A 20056-nucleotide genomic window follows, 5' to 3' on the forward strand; every position below is an offset into this window, starting at 1 on the left:
CTTTGGATTAGAGATTAGGAATGGGACTCCTCTCCCTGAAACAGAGAGAGCTTGGCGTTGTGTCCAGCCCCGCGTGGTGCTTGGGGCTGCCGCGAGGGGCAGCCAGCTACCTGGAGCTGCGGCAGTGTTTGTGCTCAGAGTTTTGTTTTTCCCAGAAGTAAATAACTGTTATCAAAAATCAGCGTGTGTATTTTAAGCCAAATTCCAAAGGAGTTATTTATTTTTTTCAACATGGCAGAGCTATAGTCATGTTTTCCAGCACCCACAGGACAGAGAGGGCTGGGAGCTGTGGGGGGTCCTCGGAGACCGGCGGGGGGCACCCCAGGACTGGGAGCAGCAGGACCTCCTCACCCCCAGCGGCCTTGTCCTTGGCTGTGGGCTCCTTCTGACACCTCCCTGTGAGCCTGGCAGGCTGCACGTCTGTCTTGGCCTGGCTCTCAGGGAGATTTCATAGGATGTCCCCAATGGCACTGGATGGCCTCATGATTTGAGATGGTCCTATGGCTGTAGGGACAGAGGGCTGGTGAAAATGTCTGCTGTTTTGGCTTATCTGCTGTGGGCCAGGGACGTCATGTACAACCCCATGGCCACCGTGCAAAATGTGCCCCATGGCTCCCAGCGTGCAGATGTGGAAACAAAGGCTCAGAGAGGTCCACTTTCCAGGGTCCCCAAGTTTACAGGCACAGAGCAAGAACTTGGCCCCAAGTCAGTGCTCCAGGCCCCCTGCTGTGTCCTTTCCCCTCCCCCTTGCCCTGGGGGTCCAGGGAGGAGGAGATTCCAGCTGCTGCTTCTCATTTCTGCATCTGTAGAATTCCTGCTGTGCTTGTAGTTCCCATAGCACAGCATTCCCAGCACACCTGGTGGCTCCCATCTGAGGAGATGGGAGGGTCCGAAGTGGGGGCTCTGCACTTTCAGGAGGCCTCAGTGTCAGAGCACCTGGCTTCTCGGGGCGCAGAGTGTGCTTTGATGGAGCTCAAGGGACACTATCACCCAGGGCCTCTCACAGCGGGGGTGGGAGCCTGTGTCACACACACCCCCCGCCCCGGGGGCCACCGAGCAGGCTCACCTGGCTCAGCCTGTGTCCTGTGTTCTCTCAACAGCAAATGAAGCTCATGGCCCAGAACCTGAAGGAGGAATCGAGGGAAGGCAATAAAGAGGAGGAGGCCTGAGTGCCCGCCTGGGCCGCCCTGAGCGAGGGCAGAGGGGCTCCTGGAGCAACAAGGCGGCCCCTGAACCCGGACCCGGTGCGTGGCCACGAGAAGCGACACCACACAGCAGGCACCCTCTTCCCCTCTGTGGTGTCCTGGTTAGGGCCGGCGGCGAGGGCAGCAGAGACCCAGCCCTTCCCAGTCCCCCACCGGGCCTGCTTCTTCCCTCCCACCCACTGCAGCCGCCCGACTTTGGCCCAGAGCCTTGCTCGCAGTGGGCCACTGCCCCCTGAGCGCCCCTCACAGTGATGGTCAGCCCTGTGGGCTGGGTCACAGGTCGGGCTTGTGCCTGCTGCGCCACCAGCGGGGGGCCAGTCTGCAGGGGCTTCCTGCTGAGCCTAGTTGAGAGGGAGGGATGCCAGGCAGTGTTTCCAGCACCTGGACAGCTCTAAATGCCTCTTGCCTGGTCCTGTTCTGCAGTATGTCAACAGACCCTTTTCCTCACAAAAACCATAGTAACGAAGCTATTAAAGGCAACACGTACCTCTCTGACTCCTACTTACCATACGTGGACTGAACTGGCCCTCCTCTGAAATGAGCCCTGCGTCAGGTCATTAAAGGGGGAGCCACAGAGGCGGGGAGCTGGGGGGAGCTCCGCTTGAGGCAGGCACCTGTGTGCCCCTTCCAAAGCCTGTGGCCAGGCCCAGCCAGTTCTTGGGAGGTTCTGCTGCCGCTGGAGCCTGACCCCCTCGTGGGGACTGGCAAGGGCCACGGGGGCTGCTTTCAGGGCCAGCTGCCTCACCCCGCACCTTGGTTGGGCTCACCCCTGCGGAAGAGGGCCTCTGCCCAGGGCTGCCATCCACCCCTGCCTGTGCCCAGAAGGCTGCGTGCACATCTTTCACGGGCACAGAGGCAGTAACTCTGGAGCTCAGGCTTCTCCCCTGGCCGTGTCTACCCACGTCTAACCATGGGGACCACCTAGGAGGGCAGAGCCTGGCTCCCTTTTCCTGCCAGCTGTCAAGCTCGGCCTCCCTGCCTGGGCCCCTGTTCCTCACAGCCGGTGCACCACAGACCCGCGGGCCCTTCCTTCCACAAGGGAAAGAGGAGCCGGGCAGGGCTGAGGACTTTCTAGCTTCTAGACCTGTCTACCTTGGGTCCCAGCGCCTTGATTCTCTCCTTCACCTCCAAGTGGAGGTGGCCTCAACAGGCCTGTTGAGCATAGTATGCTGGGAGCCCTGACGCCCCCAGCTGCCCTCAGGGTTGTCGGGTTGGTCCTGCTAGACCGCCAAGTCTGCCAGCGCAGACATCTCTGGGTTGGCTCTACCCAGCCCCTGCTTGATCTATGGCCCTCCATGGCCCAGTTATCCAGTGGTGGTTCCATGCTTGAAAATACTTGCTGGACCATGCTCATATTTCGGAGCACCGGTGAACGGTAGCCACCGCTGTGGTCCTGAGCTGAGTCCCCAGGACCTCCCTCACTGTCCAGCCTGGGTGCCGTGTTTGCCGGGGAAGGAGAAAGTGTAGATGGGGTCCTTGGCCCAGCTCTTGGTCTTGCCCAGGTGTTGGCTGTGAACAGGAGTTAGCTCAACTCCCTGCCCATGGGCTCACAGCTGCCTCTGAGTGGTGGCCTCTCTCACACTGTGAGGCACCCGTGCAGAGCCAGGGGTCCCTGCACTCGAGACCGTCTTTCCCGGGAACCTCCCTGTATCCTTCCTCAGTACGACTCAGCAGAGCACAGTGCCTAACCAGAGCGCAGCCGGCCGTGCAGGGGCAGACGGTGCCCCTGGGGTAGGCCGGGACACACAGGACCCACCTCCACTGGGGCCACAGGGACGTGGAGGCTGGATGTAGGATCTGCCAGGTTGTGTCAAGAGGGAGGTTGGTGGGAGGGGTGCTGTGTAGGTCTGCTGGCCCCAGAGCTGCTCTGTGCCTTCTGGCTCACAGCAGGTGCTCAGCAGTGGGCATGGGAGGTGCCAAGGCCTTTTCACGGTCCCACGCTCTGTAGTCCCTCATCCTCCTAACTGAGCGGACAGGGACACCCTTCTCCTGCGCAAGCCGCACACCCCGCTCCAGAGCCTGACTGGCCCGTGCCTGCACTTCACCTCCCTCCGCTCTTCTGCCCACTGATTTGGCCCTTGTTCTCTCGTTTCTGGCCTCCCAAGCCACACCCCTGCCCCACCTCGTGTCGGCTGCCTCAGGCCTCCTGACGGCTGCGCCCAAGCAGACCTCCCCTCTCTGCTCCCCAGTCCTCCCAGTGTCCCTGAGGACAGAAGCCAAGTGAGCTCCCTGCTCCCATGTCCCCAGCCTGCCCAGCACCCAGAGCGGGTGAGAGAGGAGGCACCCACCTGCCTTGACACACGTGGACGCCGGAGTGCCAGCCCCAGCCCAGCTGTTCCAGGAGGGAACAGCACCAGGAGGGGACCCAGCCACGGCTCCCAATGGGTGGATCAGGCCCGGACATGCAGGAAAGGGCTGCAGAGCCTCAGGAGGCCAGCCCTGGGTTTCGCAGAGGCCGGCAGAGGGGCTGCCCACACTGTGGTCAGCCAGAGGAGGCCGAACCCGAGTGTGTGGACTCCAAGCCCAGTCACCACTGGCTTTCCAGGACAGCAGCCCGGCCGCCGCCTGGGCAGGCCCAGAAATGCTCCTCAGCCCCAGGGGGACCACAGCCCTTGCTGGGCAGGAAAGGGGTAGGGGCTGCTACCCCGACTCTCTAGGAGGCTCTGCACACCCCACCATGAAGGCGCCTAGTGGTCTCTCCCCATGGATGACTCTCCCCACCACCCACCCAGCTCTCTGAGGCGCCAATATGCTGAGCCCATGGACTGTCGGTGGGCCTTGACCCTGGTGCTGTTTGGCGGAGGCCTGGTTCACTCCTCACCCCAACTCCCCCACACAACCAGCATGACCTCTAGTTCTGTGCTCTGACATTTAGTGGGCACCCCCAACAGAGAGCTGGGCTGTCGTGCCCCACACGGGTGCCACGGCAACCCCGGAGTGTCCCTATGACTAGGCCTGGGCTTCTGCTGGCAGAGTCCAGCCCCCGGCAGCAGCCTTGGGGAGAGGGGGTCAGACAGTGGACCTCCTGTCCCTCCTGAGGGCCACACTGTCCCACTCCTCACCAGCAGCTCAAAAGCTCAGACTTGAGGACCAATCTTCATCTTAGTGGCTTAGGAAAGGAAGCCAAAAGCCAGTGGTTAGGGATACCCAGCCCTACGATGAAGCTGGAGGCCAGGAGCCCACAGCCCTCCTTGATACCTCCCACGGGCCTCAGTTTCCTCATGTTGTTCTTTTTTATAGTTGGGGAAGCTGAGGCCCACGGGGTTCCCCCAGCAGTGCGGCTCTCTCCCCACAGCTCCCGTGGGCCCACATCTGCCAGGATTGTACCGTGGCCTGCACCAAGCTGCCCGCCACCCACTCTCTCCTCAGCCCTCACCCCTGCAGCTCCCACACTTTTTCCGGCAGGAAACTAGACACAGAAGGAAGAAGGCCTGGGATCCAGCGTCCTCCAGCTGAGTTCTTTCAAGAATCCCATGGCTCCGTGAGGACAGTCCCCAGCACCAGCTCTTGGCCAACAGCAGGCAGCACGGCCGAGTCTGAGGAAGCAGGCCAGGCTTCCCTCCCTGTCCCCCATGCTCACCCGAAGGTGGCTTAAAGGGCAGGGGGCCTGAGACTGGAGCCACCAGCACCTCCAGGAGGCCACCCGAGCCTGGAGGAAAGACATGGCCCCCGAACCAGGCCAGCTGTATCCTTCAGCTTGGCAGCATCCTTTCGTCCGCCACGGCTTCCCCAGGGGATGGAAGACACTTTCTCCGGTCCTGGCAAGAGGCCCATCTATGGTCTCATCCACGCAAAAGTGGGCACCCGGGAAGGTTGTGGGACACTGCTTGTCCTGTTTCTAAGAGTCCAAGTTAGGAGGTCTTGCCAGCCAGCCCGGGGGCTGCGCCCAAGGTGTGTCCAGGGCCGGGGTCTCATGGTGCTGGCGTTTGCTCAGCAGCACAGGGCCTCAGGGGCTCAGAGTGGGTTCACACCCCCTGGGAGCGCACCACCTGGAGTTTGCTCCAGCGGAGGCCCTGCTCCCAGCACCCGGCCTGAGGAAGACGATGTGGGCAGGCTGGCCCAGCACCCCGGCCTGAGGAAGACGATGTGGGCAGGCTGGCCCAGCACCCCGGGCCTGAGGAAGACGATGTGGGCAGGCTGGCCCAGCACCCGGCCTGAGGAAGACGATGTGGGCAGGCTGGCCCAGCACCCCGGCCTGAGGAAGACGATGTGGGCAGGCTGGCCCAGGGGTCACAGCTCTGAAGATGCCGCGGTGGATGCCGAGCCCACGAAGTCCGAGAACCATGGCGAGGGCAGAGGCCTGTCTGGTTTCTCTGCGGAAGGAGCCAGCTTCCTTCCCCCGCCTTGTCCCCGTGCTGCCTGAACAGGAGCGGGGGCAGAGGAGTCGTGCGTGCGGGGCCAGAGGCCTTCCCCATCTGCCCCGGCCCTCTGTAGGCTCCCGGGATATTCGGGCCGTTCAGGGGAGGGAGGGGGTGCCGGCCCGCCTGCCGATGGGATGTGGGCCACACGTGGTTATTAAACAAGTGAAAGAGGGATGGTGGCACTTGGCCCTGAGTGTGCGGCCCAGATCACGCTGCTGACACACGGCCCGCAGACACCGTGGCCTCCTCTCTAGACTGGAGAGGGGGCACCCAGAGGACGTGGCCCCGACCCCCCTCACTGTCCTCTCTCTTACCCCCGGCGTGCCGAGGCCCAGGCGGGAGGACTCAGTGGGCAGAGCCGGGTTAAGTCCAGGTCTGCTGACCCTCGTGGGGAGCAGAACCCCGCAGCCGTCCCCAGACCCCAACGGGCCCCGCTGGGCGCAGCCAACCCCGAGCGTGGAGCTGGAGGCCGAATCTTCACTTGCAGGTGCTGTTCAGTACCTACCTGGGAAATCACGGTAGAGTGCCGAATAATGAACCGGAAGGCAGCTCCCGTGTAGACGCGGTACGTGCCTCCCTTTACACAGCGGTCTGGCTCGAGAAAGGGAAACCAATTATGTCTCCCCACTGCCAGCGGCTGGTGAGCCCCTTCAAGGTGACCTCTGCCCCTCCCGACCTCACAACGCGAGGCTGAAAACGGGCCCCACAGGCTGTGTCTGTCACAGATGGAGCAGCTCAGCACCGCCGGGGAGCCCCGCAGCAGGGCAGGGCCGACGGCCGGGGCGCTGCTCACCCTCGGGCCCCCCGATGGCCCGGCCCGCCCAGCAGCTGGAAGTGTCTGCGCCGCGCCTGAAGCGCACAGGTCGGGGTTTGCACTGACCACCTGAATCTACCCACGGACGAGGCGGACTTCCGCCTAAACCGCGTGTCCGCCGGTCTGGGTGTCGCCGGGCTTTCTACACAAACAGGCGGAGGTCCGGTTTCCTCACAGACCACGGGCATCTTGGGGATGGAGAGACACTTCTTCCCTGCTGGCATTCTTGGGGAAATGTCATGAGAGCAGCTCTCGGCCCCGGCTCTAAACGATCTCGCCTCACCAGGTGTGTGAGGAGCTGCCCGACCTGGTCTCACCTACAGGTCCACGGTCCCCTAGGACCCGCTATGTCTGAGTTTGGAAACCTCAGGCGTTAGAAAGGTAACAAGATGCATATACACAGGTCCGGTATGAGCCCCAGTGCGATTTAAAGTGGAACCTTACAGGACAAGGCTTAATACTGCTTTGCCCTGCTCTCTGGTGCCGCAAGGTCAAAGGTAATGTCAAAGGCCAGTCTCACCTCTCCCCATCCAGGTGGGCAACCTGAGGAGTGGGCTCTGGGATCAGATCCTTGGGCAGGTGTAGTGTGCCCTTGGGCAGGCCCCTTAAGTCTCTGAGCCTCAGGGCCCACACGGTGAGGCAGGGCCTGTGTGCCGCCCACCCGTCCTTCAGCGCGGCAACATCGAAGTGACACCCGCACGCTCACTTTACCACTTCCGCCTCACTCCTGATACTTCTCAGAGAGCCCTCCGAGGACCTGCTTCCACCTCACTCTCCACAAGCTTGGGGGAGTCTCTGGTGCTCAGAGCTGATGCACAGACCACTCGGCCTCAGCAAGAAGTTCTCAGGCTCACCTGCTAGCCTCGTAGTCCGTGGTCTCCACTCTCTGCCTCCTCAATGCTCTCTCTTATCCCCACACTGGAGGTGGCCTGGGCTCCTGTCTCTGGCCTTTGCTGCTCCCTCAGGGTCTCTGCTCTCGCCAAAGTCCCCCCTTCTCAGGGTTGAGATGACCTCCCGTACTTGTGGACTACAGATCTGCAAGGAATCTCTCAGCCAGGGGCAGAACCCAAGGGGCCCAGTGCAAAATGAAAATGTGGTACCCTCGCTGGAAAGTTTTTAAGAATTTCAAGACAACAAACTAGGAGCAGAGCAGTAAATCGAGGCGGCCCTTCCAAGCCCAGGGCATGGGCTGACAACAGGCCACACACGACGGGCACCGAATCAGCGTCACTTCCCCTTCATGCAGGCCTTACGCCCAGCGCCGCTTCCTCTAGCTGTGCACCCCCAGCCTCCGGTTCTTGCAGTCCTCCCGTACAGAAAGCCTAGCGTGCTTGGGAAAGGGTGAAGGAGCCAAGAAGCCAAGTGGACTCTCCCTCAGCAAAGTCCACCGCGGGCTCCCAGCACCTGCAGGGGCTGCTGATCTGCATCTGCCCAGCTATTCATTCTCCATCCCTGGCAGGCAACTCTGACTCCCTCCCCAGGCTCGCCCTCCTTGGAACTCTCCAGACCCTTCCAGCAGTGCCCTGCCACACATCACCATCTCTGATCTCCATCTGGTACGAATTTAGATCCTCATTTCTTACTCAAGGGCATTATGAACTCAGAAGGACCAAGATTCAGGTTTTTTTCCCTCTTACCTTCTCCACCTATGTAACACCCTGCTTGGAGTGGGGCTCCCACTAAGTGCTCACTTCTGGAATCAGGGGTCCTCAGAAATACAATGGGCTGGCAGTCAACAAGCTGCTTCAGTCCCCTTAGCTCAAGGAGGCCTCAAGTCCCATTCCCCCTTCTCATCTATGCCTCCCCAGAGCCCAGTGGGTAGCTGTGGGGAACAGCAAGGAAAATGGGCACCCTGAAGTCTGGCGTGTCCTTCAGTGGAGTGACATGTCACCTCATTGGAGTGCTTGGGAGGTATTGTCTCTGTGCGGGTCAAATTAGTTCAAAGACAGCTCTGGATCTGTCCTAACACACTTTAAAAGCAAAACCCCAAAGGATCTACCTGCTTCCAAGTAACTGAATCCCAAAATGAAAACCAACACTTTTACATGAATAAAAAAATGTAAAATGTGTTGTCCAGCCTTGCAATAAAAACCAACCCAGAATTCTATACCCAGTGCAAGTATCCTTCATGAATTAAGTAAAAATACTTTTTTAGACAAGTAAGAGCTGACAGATTTTATTGTCAGCAGACCTGCACTGTATAAAAATTAAACACCTTTCATTGAAACAGAGGAAAATACCAAAAGTGGATCTACACAGAGAAATGAAGAGTGCTGGAAATAAGATGTAGGTAAAAGAGACTTTTTAACCTTATGTTTTATCTCTTAAAAAGAAAACAATTTAAAACAAAGATATTTATGCATATATAAAAATAAAATGTATGCCAACAATAGCACAAAGGACAGAAAGAGAAAAGTGGAAATACAGTTGTAAGGTTCTTACAATCCATGAGGCAGACTGCAGTTTTATACATATATTATTTATATTTTATGTGTTATATATATTACATAAATATATAAATACAATGTGCTATATTTCTATATATGCCCATCCACATATGTGTGTGTGTGTACATATATATAAATCCCTATAGCAACCACTAAAAAATTAAAGATGCACAACCAATAAGCCAATAAAAAGTGCTCAAACAAAAAGAACACAGTAAAAGAGGGGAAAAGAAACAAGAAAACAGCTGAGACCAATAGAAAACCAGAAAGATGGTAGATTTAAATTCAACCATGTTGATATTTACACTAAATGTACTTGATCTAAAATACTGCAAATAAAAGGCAAAGATTTGCAGATTAGAAAAAAATAGCAAGACCCCACTATATGCTGACTATAAAAAAGAAACAAAAAATCCCGAAACAAAACAACTCTACTTGAAATATAAAGACACAGATAAGTTAAAAGTAAAAAGATGGAAAAAGAAATACTCCCACCAATCAAAGAAAAAGCTAGAGAGGCTGTATCACACAAAGTAGAGTTCATGACAAAGAATCATTTACCAGAGATAAAGAGGAACATTTCATAATGATGAAAAAGATCAGTCCATCAGGAGGACTTAATCTTAAATGTGTATGTACTTAACAACAAAGCTTCAAAGTTCATGAAGGAAAGCTGATAGAACTAAAAAGAGAAATAGGCCAATCCACAATTCTAGATTCCAATACTCCTCTCTCACTAACTGATACGAGACAGAAAATCAATGAGGATATAGAAGACTTGACTAACATTAATTAGCAACTGGGACTGACATGTGGAGAACACTTTACCAACAACTGCACTTTTCCAGCACTCACAAAAACACTCACCAAGAAAGGCCATTAGCTGAGCCATTAGAAGAGTTTTGGTAAGTTTTAAAAGATTTAAATTATACAAAGCATGATTTCTGGCCAAAACAGACCTGCACTAGAAATTAGTATTTTGGAAAGTTCCCCCAAATATTTGGAAATTAAACACGTTTCATTGAAACATGACATGATTTAGCTTTTAAAAGGACCACTCACACTACTATACAGAGAACAGAAAAGAGAAAGCAAGGGCAAAAGCAGCAAGACCCTCCAGGAGGCACTTACAGTTGTCCAGTTGTGATGATGGCAGGGAAGGCAGTAAGAACTGGTCAATTTTTGAATGGTGTGTAAGATTTGCTGATAGCTTGGATATTGGAATGACAGAGGGAAGGATACCCAGATTCTTGTGCAAAAGGTTTAGAGCCACCATTTATGAGATGTGAAGCATTAGGAAGGTGAGGATTTGAAGGGAAGGTTTAAGTTTTGAGCATGTACAAACTTAGGTGCTTATTAGACACATCCATGTAGAGAAGTCAAACAGGTTGTTGGAATCTGGTGTTCCTGGGAGGTGGGCTAAATATATATTTTGGGTTCTATCAGCATGTGAATGTTAAACTGAATGGGATGACTGAGAGACAGAAGTACAGAGGATCAAGAATGAACCTTGGGATACTCCAAGTTCAGAGGTTGGGAGAGGAGCCAGTGGGATGAAGAGCAGTGAGGTGGAAGTGGGGCCCGGAACAATGGGAGGTTTATGAGGGTGACCAACTCATCAAACGCTACCATGGTTTAAAAGTTGACTGCTGGGGTTAGTGGTCATCAGGGGCTAAGGCTGCAGTGGGGAGCTGACAGGAAGGGAAGAAGTGCAAACAGGTACAGATTGCTTTCTGGGTTTATGGTAATGGTTGCACAACTCTGAGAATGCAGTGAAAAGCACTGAATTGTGTAACTGGTGAATTATGTGCCATGCAGATTAAATCTCAAAGCTGGTTTTAAACACTGACCACTGGTTTTAGCACATGGAGGTCACTGCTGACCTTGAGCAAAGCAGTTATGGTGGGGTGACAGCAGCAAGAACCTAACTGGAAGGGTTCAAAGAGCAAAGAGGAGAAAAACAAAGACATCTCTTTAAGGTAGGGGAATAAAGTCATGTTTGTTTGCTGTTAGGAATGATCTAGCAGTGAGGCAAAGACTGAGGGTGTGAGAAAGAAGAGAATGAGTAGTCCTCGCGGCTGCCTCACTCATCCCCATAAAGCTTCAAGGTGTGAGTAAAGGAAGCGACCCCGGGATCACACAGGGCAGGGCATGCGGATTCAGACGAAGGTGGGAGTGTGAAGCGGGAGTCCGCGGCAGTTCTGACGGCTTCAGTTGATTCCGTTATTTGGGAGTATGGTGAGGGAAGCGATGAATTGGGGAAATAAAGCATAATGAATGGGCAGTCCCGGGGCCACCTGAGACTTGCGGTCATGAGTTCGAGGCAAGAACAGTCCCAGTGCTATTTTTTCAGTCACAGCTGGCAGCGCAGGTGCACGGCATGTGCCAAGCTGTGAGTCACCCAGGCTGGGTCCGTACACGGCTGCGTTCAGGACAAGAAACAGAAACAGGGGACGCGGTTTATATTGCTGAACACCAATATGCCACTTTATTATTTGGATTTTTTTTTTCCCATTTGTCACATACCTGTCAATGTTTACACAATGAGGAAAATCAACCAGCAGTGGAAGCAACTGACCAAATCTGCTGATAATTCTGTACCCTCTTAACACACATCAATTCTTACTTGGTAGGGATAGCTTTTCTTTGATTCGGTCTCACAGCTATTCTTATAATCGGTGTCAAGATTGTCACATCTTTAAATACAGATAGAATTGCCAGAAGTACATAATTTTATATATATATATATATATATGTGTATATATATATAATATATGTACACACACATACAGAAAAATACAAGACTAATTGTTTTTCCACAATATTTAATTTACACACTACTATAACTCTATGCAACTTCTGAAGACAGGTTAAGGGGTACAAGAAACTGTTTAGAGCTAGTAAATAGTTTGGTCCAATATTATCTTAATGCAATGGTTATTTGCTCCCTCCCTTTTATGTGACGACATACTAGGACATACAACACATGCACAACCATTCACTTATGAACAAATGAGTAAGACGCCACTCAGACTAACATCTGCGTACCCCGAGGGTCAACCAACCACACACAACTAATAAGGCTATAATACAGCTCTGCAGCATAGACGGTCAACACTGCTGATCCTAAAGTGAGCACCATATATACATCGGAATATAAAAACCATTGGAAACCGAACACGTATGGGTTAGTTAAAAGGTGCCATTCCAAGGCTATACATAATCACAGGAAAAAGTATTTACATTACTTGGAAAACAGCTGCAACAAAGAGTTTATTGCCAATGCCCTTTATAAACTTCTCTCCTACGTTTAATACAGATGTTACGCTCACTATCTACGTGAACCACACATCTTATTTCTGGCCCTTTATAAGATCCCTGCTCAAGAATTTCAAGCAAATATGTTCTATGGCTTCACCCACACATCTTTTCTGGTAGCTTTCAATTATAAATATCACAAAGAACTAGAGCTGTAGCTTAAAACATATCTAGCCTAGGTCTAGAAAGTAAAATAAGTATTTTAAGTATCATCTTAGTTTAGCACGTATATTGTGAAATTCAGAGTTCGGAGTAAAATCTATGAACCCTAAGTAGCAGAGTCAGTGTACTTGGAGAAACCGTGACCAATGGAATGCAGTCCTTTGGTGCTCTGCCCGCTCTACAAAGTGACTGTCACTTGAGGACGTGAAGGAAAGCTGCTGAGTGTGGGAAGGCGCCCCTCCCCCAACCCTGGCCCAGCCACATCCTATCACCAATGTGGATAAGCACTGCTTTGAAGACCCCCAGGGCGCAGCCTGAAAAAGTAGCATCTGGCCCCTTCCAAAATTAGCAATCTGCAATATACTGCGTCTTACAAGATAAAATGCCATGAAAGATGATTATCTGGTCAAAAGTAGTCTTTGTACAGGAAGTTTAAAGCAAGAGTTCTTTGATTATTGTTTTGGCAGGAAGGCAAAGTGAAAAACACTTCCAGAAAAAAAAAAAAAAAGCAAAAACCAAAACGACGACGACAACAAAAGAACAAAGCAGGCTTTGTGCATTTTTGTTTGCTGTATGTGTGAATTTTGCTCTTTTACGGGTTTTTGATCGGCCAAATCTCATAGCTTACTGAGCTAAAGGATACAGAATGGAAAAAACAAAAGAGACAATCTAATTACCAAACTCCTAAAAATCAAATCCCAGGTTTTTTTTTAATTTCTAGGGTTTTGACTTTGCCGCCCTCTGTGTGCACTTTGCTTCCGCATCAGGCCCTGCAGTTTCTTCTACCTACGTGGTTTTACAGGAAGCCCGGGGTGTGCCCTACAGGAAGGAATCTACCCGAGCATCTTCCGGTTCTGTTGACCATACACTCCAGGAGTGGCGTTAAGACACCATCAGTTCACTTCGTCACAGTGCAAGAGAAGATTGTCTGCTTGCCGTTTACCACCGCGGGGGAAGCTGCCTTATCAATCTAAGTACGTCATCTCACCTAGTACAAAACAGGAAAATCGTTTTCAGTTCGATTTTAAGAGCCCAAACTTTTTTTCACACTATAGCTTAAGACAAACAGGTGTGGGTATGTTGAAATCATGGTTTTAAGGTTCTCAGTGCAGACGCTCGCTGTACTCTGCTCCCACAGGCCTCGGAAGGCTGGGCACGCACCAGCTCGCAGGCTCCAGGCCCGTCGGCATCACAACGTTATTGCTTTGGTTCTGTCTCCGACACCACGGAGTGTGCCTCAGAGCACGGAGTTTCCGTTATCACAGAAGGTCAGGACAGGAATTTAGATTTTTCACAAGGAAACAAAAGCATCTTTTCTCTCTAGATTAAGTGCAGAACATCAGATTTCTAAGTGCTCCATTTATATTAGGTTCCAAATATACATTTTAATTTAATCCTGATCATCCACATTAAAATCATAAATGTAAAAATTACACAACAGACTTTTCGGCTGGAAAAGAAGTGTCTAGCAGCATGCACAAAGACCATGCATTGTCACATCGCCAGGCGAACAAATGAAAAGGTAATAAATAAGTGCCCCTAACGCCCACTCTACGAGAGGAAAACCAAAGAGAGAACACTGAAGTGAGCCGGTCCTCACCGCTCCGAGCAGGAAGCGCGCCAGCGGCCAGCGCGGGCCCAGTCAGATGACGTGGCAGCAGCTGGCCGGGCTGGTGGCGCACAGCAGCCCGTCCTTAGGGTTCCGCTGGATGTTCACAGAGATGGTCTTTTCGCACAGAGGTAGCTGTAGCACGTTGTTTTTCAGGTTCTTGCTCTTTAGCCGTTCCAGCTCGGCGCTGCTGTCCGCCACGCGCTCAGAGAACAGCTTGACGCTGCCCACGCCCGGGGCCTGGCCCGCGCCCCCCGCGGAGCTGATGCACATCTTCCACGTGGACTTCTCCTGCACCTTGACGCTGGAGAAGGACAGGCCGCCCTGCGGGTCGAGAAGGTACTTGGCGCCGCCGTGCAGCCGGGAGCCGAGGCAGAGGCTCATGAGTTTGAGGCTCTGCACCAGCTCGCCGGGCCCGGGGCCGGCGCAGCGGCGCGTGCTGCCCGACGTGCCCGAGGGCTTCCCGCCCGAGCCGCCCGCGGGGCTGCCGCCGCCCGCGCTGTTCTCGCTCGGGCTGGCCTTGTCCGCGCCGCCGCCGCCCGCGCTCGGCTTGCCCTGGCCCCCGCCGTCGCCCTCGCTGCCCGGCGGCCCCTCGCCGCTATCCCGCCGGTGCCAGGAGTAGGTGAAGCCGCTGTCTTTGTCCAGCCGCCGCCGGCTCTCGGAGTCGTCGTCGCTGGTCTCCGAGCTGCTGCAGCTGGAGCCGCGGCCCTGGCTTTTCCGGCGGTGGTAGCGCTTGTGCACCGTGCCCGGCGAGGCGATGTTCATCTTGAGCCGGCTCAGCTTCGGGGGCAGGTTCTCATCCATGTCGAACTCGTCGTCCGACTCCCCTTCCTCAAAGATCTGGTTGAGGACGGGAGCGCTCTTCCTCGACGTCAGCCGGTTGGTCACCGAGGGCTTCCGGCGCAGAACCACTTGCGTCGAGAGGGACATGGGCTTCTTGTCCTCCTCATCTTCCTCTTCGTCTTCCTCCACCCGGAACAGGCACTTGCGCCCGCTGGCCGTGGGTTTCAAGCCCGCCGGGGACACCGTGGAGAGTGCCGGCCCGGCCAACTCGGGGAGGTCGTCCTTCTTAGACGAGTCACACAGGCCTTTGCTCCTGTGGCCATTGAGGACACTGTCGGCGGCCCGAGCAGGAGACTGAGGGACAGTCCCGTGGGACAGAGGAGTGGCCGTGAGGTCATCCTCAAGGTCCTGGGGTACATCAATTTTGGTGGGCCATGACTGCCTGTGTGACAGAGCGGAAGCAGAAAGCCATGTAATAATATGCAGACTTAACTAAAACTACATCACTTAACACTGACTGGGGCAAAATCCACAGACTAGAAAAAGAAATACATGAAAAAGAAAAGAAAAAAAAGAAACAGCAGCCCTGCAAACCCATTCGACATCCTATAAATATCAGCAAGGACACCAGCAGGGCAAATGTGCTTCTGAAACACGGCTCAGTGTGTGGCTTACTAGCCGAATGAGAACTTTATCAGAGCTGTCAGGAAAAGGGGGCCAAGAGCTACTCCATCTTTCCCACACGAGTCTTACACCACAAGAAAAACAGTTTTAAAAAGCACAAGGGAGATCACCAAAGCAAAACCCAAACACCACACGTTTCACTCCTTTGGGTCTTAGATCACAACCTTTGAAGATCTATGGTTTGCTAGTAAAATTCACTTGAAAAAAAACCAAACAAACATAATTCACCTGAAATTCCCAGTCTTCCAGATACGACAGGATGGTGTAAAAGTTCGGTATTTATGAAAATAAATGGAAATAGTTCAGTGGATTAAATATGAGAATACTGCAAAGAAGAGTCAATGTACACAGGCATACGTAGAAGTCTTCTTCACCAATTAAAAAGCACAAGACGCTAAATATAAATACATGTATTTTTAAATGTCCACATAAGTGTAGTAAGTAGCAAATCCACAATTATTTAAACTTTGATTTTATTCCCCAGTCAAGAGTCACCCAAGTAACAAGATCATTGCTTGGCATCCAAAGAAAAACTCTTGAAAATGAAGTCTCTAGCCTGTTCTGGAATTCTTAACTGTCTTCTCTGTCCAGGTGAACAGGAGATGCCAGAGTTCTTTAAAATAGCCACTTCCACACTACGACACTTTTGTTTCACACCAATTATGTTATCCTAGAAATAAAACCCAATTAAATCTATAGCTTTAAAAAACTCACAGGAATTTACGATAGACATCTTTCCCCCAACTCGGAGCCATTTCCTCTGTCAGTGGAGTGGTCCATCTATGCTAGTCACTGCCTGGTAGTTTATAAAAGCTGAGTGTTGGATAATGTCTCTGAGGTCACTAACTGTCTCTGGACAAGTCATCTGTGCCCCACCAACACAAACACACGAAGCCCTGGCGACGCCAGCGGCTATGGGGAACTGCACACCACGTTCCTGAAAGATCAGCCCCACCCCTCACGCCCGCAAACGGCCCGGGAGCCCTGGGCTGGGAGGCTGGGTGCCCACTGTGTCCGACCCGCCAGAGCGGTGCAGGAGGAGGGGGCCCGCATGGGGCAGAGACTCTTTTCTCCTCACCTCCCGCCCCACCTGAAAAGAAAGTCAACACCGTTCTCAGAGCCCACTCCCAAGAACAGGTTGCCTGGTTCCTCCACTGGCTACTTCTGAACTTCGGCTCTTACTTACAGGAGTAAGTCAAGCTAGTAAACAGCTCCCATCAACTGAGCGCTCATCTGAGCTCAACGTTGTGCTAAACCCAGTAAGCAACTTCATTGCCACAACACTGTGAGCAAATTACGGCTTCTCTTAACAAAAGGGAGGAGAGGTTGCTAAACAAGAATTGTAAATGAGTCACATGGACAGAACAGTTCGCACTCCTGAGTGCTGACCAGGGCCAGTGCTGTGGTGAGAGCCCGACAGGGATGAATGCACTTCACCCCCCAACCTCTCCACAAGCTGGGGCCACGATCATCCCCCTTCACAGATGAAGAAATGACACAGACAGGGTAAGAAGCCTGCCCGAGGTCACACAGGCTGGGGGACAGTGAGTGACATGTAGGCAGGGTTCCACGGTTATTGCACCCCCCAGGGCAACCTAGGAAGCTTCTGAAGGGCCGCTGCAGAACAGCTGGACCTCTGCGGTCTGGCCTCAGTGATTCTCCTCACTTCCCGGGCTCAGAGAGGATGCTGGCACTGAGCCCGCCCGCGCTGGGGTCCACTCCTCGGAGGACCTCACGAGGCCTCTTCTAACACACAAACCACACCAAGCTTCCAGCCCACGCTGGCAGAACCCAGAGGAGGTGCTCTCCCTGCAGCTGGGGCTCCCTGGCTCACCTGCCTACCCCCAGCCCCGGAGGAGCTGCTCTAGTTTCAACACCTGTCTCCTGACTCAGCCCGGGGTTCTGAGCCCCAGGTCACTCTGATCTGAAGGCATGTCCAGCGACAGAATTAAGTTAGGTCCGGGGTTTTGACAATAAAGTCACAGTGACAGTAAAAGGAAGGCAAGGAAGTAGATGCCCCACCTGCCCTGGGCCGGGGAGGAGGCAAGGCCCTCACAGCACCTGACTCCAGCATCCCCAGGAAGATAAAAGGACAACTTCAGGGAAGGCTCTGGTATTCCTTCATAGCCTCTATGAGCTTTATAACTTTTATAATAAGGTATAACCAACTGAACTCATTTACAGATGTGATCAACTTTAGATTGAGTTCTGATCTGTTTCACTGAAAACAGCTCAAATCCAAATATTCCATTTTCTAAGGCTGGACTGACTCCAGACTTGGTGGCCTGATGTGCGGTGGCCCTTCTTTTTCCCATCGGGGGGCTCAGGTCAGGACTAGGATGTCCTCACCACTCAGAGTCACTCTCCCGGTTGGTGTTACACCCGAGTCCCCAGCTCCCTGGGACCCAGTCCTTGTCCACACAGACAGCACACGTTCTGCCTAGGTTTCAGTACAGACGCCTCCACCCAGGGTAGAGATGAAGCTATTAAGTCCACTTTCCGTTCTGGACTTCTAAATCGTTATTCTCTGGCCACCCAGGAGCGTTTTCTTCTCTCTTCTCTGTTGCTGCACCCCACGTAACAACCTACACATGGCAAGCTGACTGCAAGTAATTTAAATCCAATGGCTTTCTGCCTATTTTATATAATTATTATTACTACATATCCACACATTTGTATATGGAGCGTAGAGAATGATTCAGAATTGGGAGCACCCTTCTGGTTTTGAATCACTACACTTCCATGGATTACTTTATCTGAAGAGGGAAAGATAAATTCTACATAACTTTCACAGTGGTGATGTAAAAATGTAATCTTCTCCACCCTTTGGTTTTAAATGGAAAGCTAACATGGCAGAAGAAAAAGCATGGTGGGAAAGAGGAGGTGGGAGGAGGGGAGAAGGGGAAACAACGGGGGAGAGCACACTCACGACTTCACCAAAGACACCAGCAGGGGTGAGACAGTCCTAACAGTGACAGCAAACACGTGCAGCCCAGCTCAGGTGGATATATTATTATTCCCATTTCACAGACCAGGAAGCTGAGTCAAAAAGAGGTGAAGTGACCTTCCAAGGTCAAGCAGCCAATAAACCAACTAGCTGATGTGTCAAATCACTGAAATCTTGAGATAATACCATGGCACAGAAATGCCCTAAATGTTCTTAAACACTATTTCAAGTAACACAGGGTTTTGGCCCTGTTCCTGGAATGAAAACTTAAAGAAAATAACACATTAATACATACAAGATCTGGAAGAGTTTAATGAAAATAGTTGACAGACACTCTGCTTGAGTCTGCTTCTCCAAACATGTTTTCCTGGCCAGGCCAGCAGCCACAGCCCCTCTCCCCTGAGCCCAGGAAGGAAGGTGCCCTTGGTGATGAAGGAACAACACTCCCACGCAGGGAGAGCCCATGCGTGGCCTCTCCAAAGAGGCTGTCACCACTGCTTACACTCCCGTGCCCCAAAGAGTTAGGAAGCATTTGTTTAAAAGGGGTTCTCTATTTCAAAATGTTAACTTACTAAAATCAGTGAAGATTTTTTTCTCACCTAAACTGGGCCTTGATATTGCTAGGACTTGCAGATCTGGTTTGTATTTCTTTCTCTTGCTTCTCCCTCAGGATCCTTTCAGCAAGCAAGAAGTAAGTGGCCGTGATATGATTATACCTGTTGGTTTCCAGGGCTCTAAGGAAAATAAGGGAGAATAAATGTAAGCCACGTCAGCAAGTTTGCTTTTTTACAAGCAGAACTCATTTTTTTTTTAAAGTACAAGCAAATGAAATCCAATGACCTGGAATCATTAAAATTATGAAAAAACACAAACAAGAAGAAAAACCTAGTAGTTATTTAGATCACTCATGAAATTCTAAAACAACAACTATATAAAAATGTTCAGTGAGTAAGGAAAATCCAAAACGCTGAGAGCAGCTGAGCTGGATGTCAAGTTTTCGATGCATAAAAAAGATGACGACGCTTTCCAAGAAAGTATGCATTATACAAAACTTTAATCTGTGTCAAAGTGCTCATTTTCATTAAGCTGGCTTACTTGCTTCCATCAGAAGTATGAAATGAGCTGTATGAATGTGCACTGAAATACTAGTAACAATCAGAAAAATGAGGGTAAGTTTTTATTTTTACGCTCTTTGCGTTTAATGAATTATTAATGTAACTGAGAGCACGTCATTAGCCTCTTCTTTGAATAAAATCAATGTATTCATTCATCCATTTCAAAAGGGTGCTCCGAGTACCCAGTCTGAGCAGCCAGCCTGCAGGCCGGGGCTGGCAGCAGCCCGCCCACCGGGCACGCGGCCGCCAGCTCTCCTTCAGCTGGGCTGGCCTGCGCGCTGCACGGGAGCACTACAAAGGGTCTATAGGGACGAGAAACTTCCTGTACTCCAGTGAAAATGCATAATGAACACTTAGGAAAGAAGCAATACAAGGATCCCTTTTCACAAAATGAACAGGGCGTCACAGCTAGTGGGGGCAGGGCAGATGGAGGTGCAAGACTCTAAAGTAAGAGCCCAAGATGAAATTCAGGGCTCAGAATGACTCTTAAGAGTGGTTTCCTAAGCCGAGCACCAGCTAAGATCACTGGCTTATTTCGAGGAGACCAAAAACCATGGTCTTTGAGTTGAGGCATCACGCTCCGGAGGAGCTAGTCTCAGATGCAAGCCACG

The 20056-nt window shown here is 52.1% G+C and overlaps 2 protein-coding genes across 8 annotated transcripts in view; one reads left to right on the forward strand and one right to left on the reverse strand.

The window, feature by feature from the left end:
- Nucleotides 1-12828, forward strand: part of ANO10 (anoctamin 10) — a 237082-nt gene extending 224254 nt beyond the window's left edge. For all 3 annotated transcript variants that reach the window (XM_087870040.1, XM_045798360.2, XM_045798357.2), the window contains one exon: nucleotides 1101-12828. In XM_087870040.1, coding sequence (XP_087726166.1) covers nucleotides 1101-1169 — 69 coding nt within the window. In that variant the 3' untranslated portion in view covers nucleotides 1170-12828. The remainder of the gene's footprint in view (nucleotides 1-1100) is intronic.
- Nucleotides 11287-20056, reverse strand: part of SNRK (SNF related kinase) — a 56449-nt gene continuing 47679 nt past the window's right edge. For 4 of the 5 annotated variants that reach the window (XM_045798353.2, XM_087870038.1, XM_087870037.1 and 1 more), the window contains 2 exons: nucleotides 18930-19064; nucleotides 11287-15141 (listed from right to left, as the gene is read on the reverse strand). In XM_045798353.2, the coding sequence (XP_045654309.2) occupies nucleotides 13950-15141; nucleotides 18930-19064 (1327 nt within the window). In that variant the 3' untranslated portion in view covers nucleotides 11287-13949. The remainder of the gene's footprint in view (nucleotides 15142-18929; nucleotides 19065-20056) is intronic. The other variant, XM_087870035.1, reaches the window with a different exon arrangement.

The sequence above is a fragment of the Ursus americanus genome, chromosome 20, assembly GCF_024610735.1.
Source record: "Ursus americanus isolate L20-20 chromosome 20, mUrsAme1.1.p, whole genome shotgun sequence".
NCBI classification, from domain to species: domain Eukaryota; kingdom Metazoa; phylum Chordata; class Mammalia; order Carnivora; family Ursidae; genus Ursus; species Ursus americanus.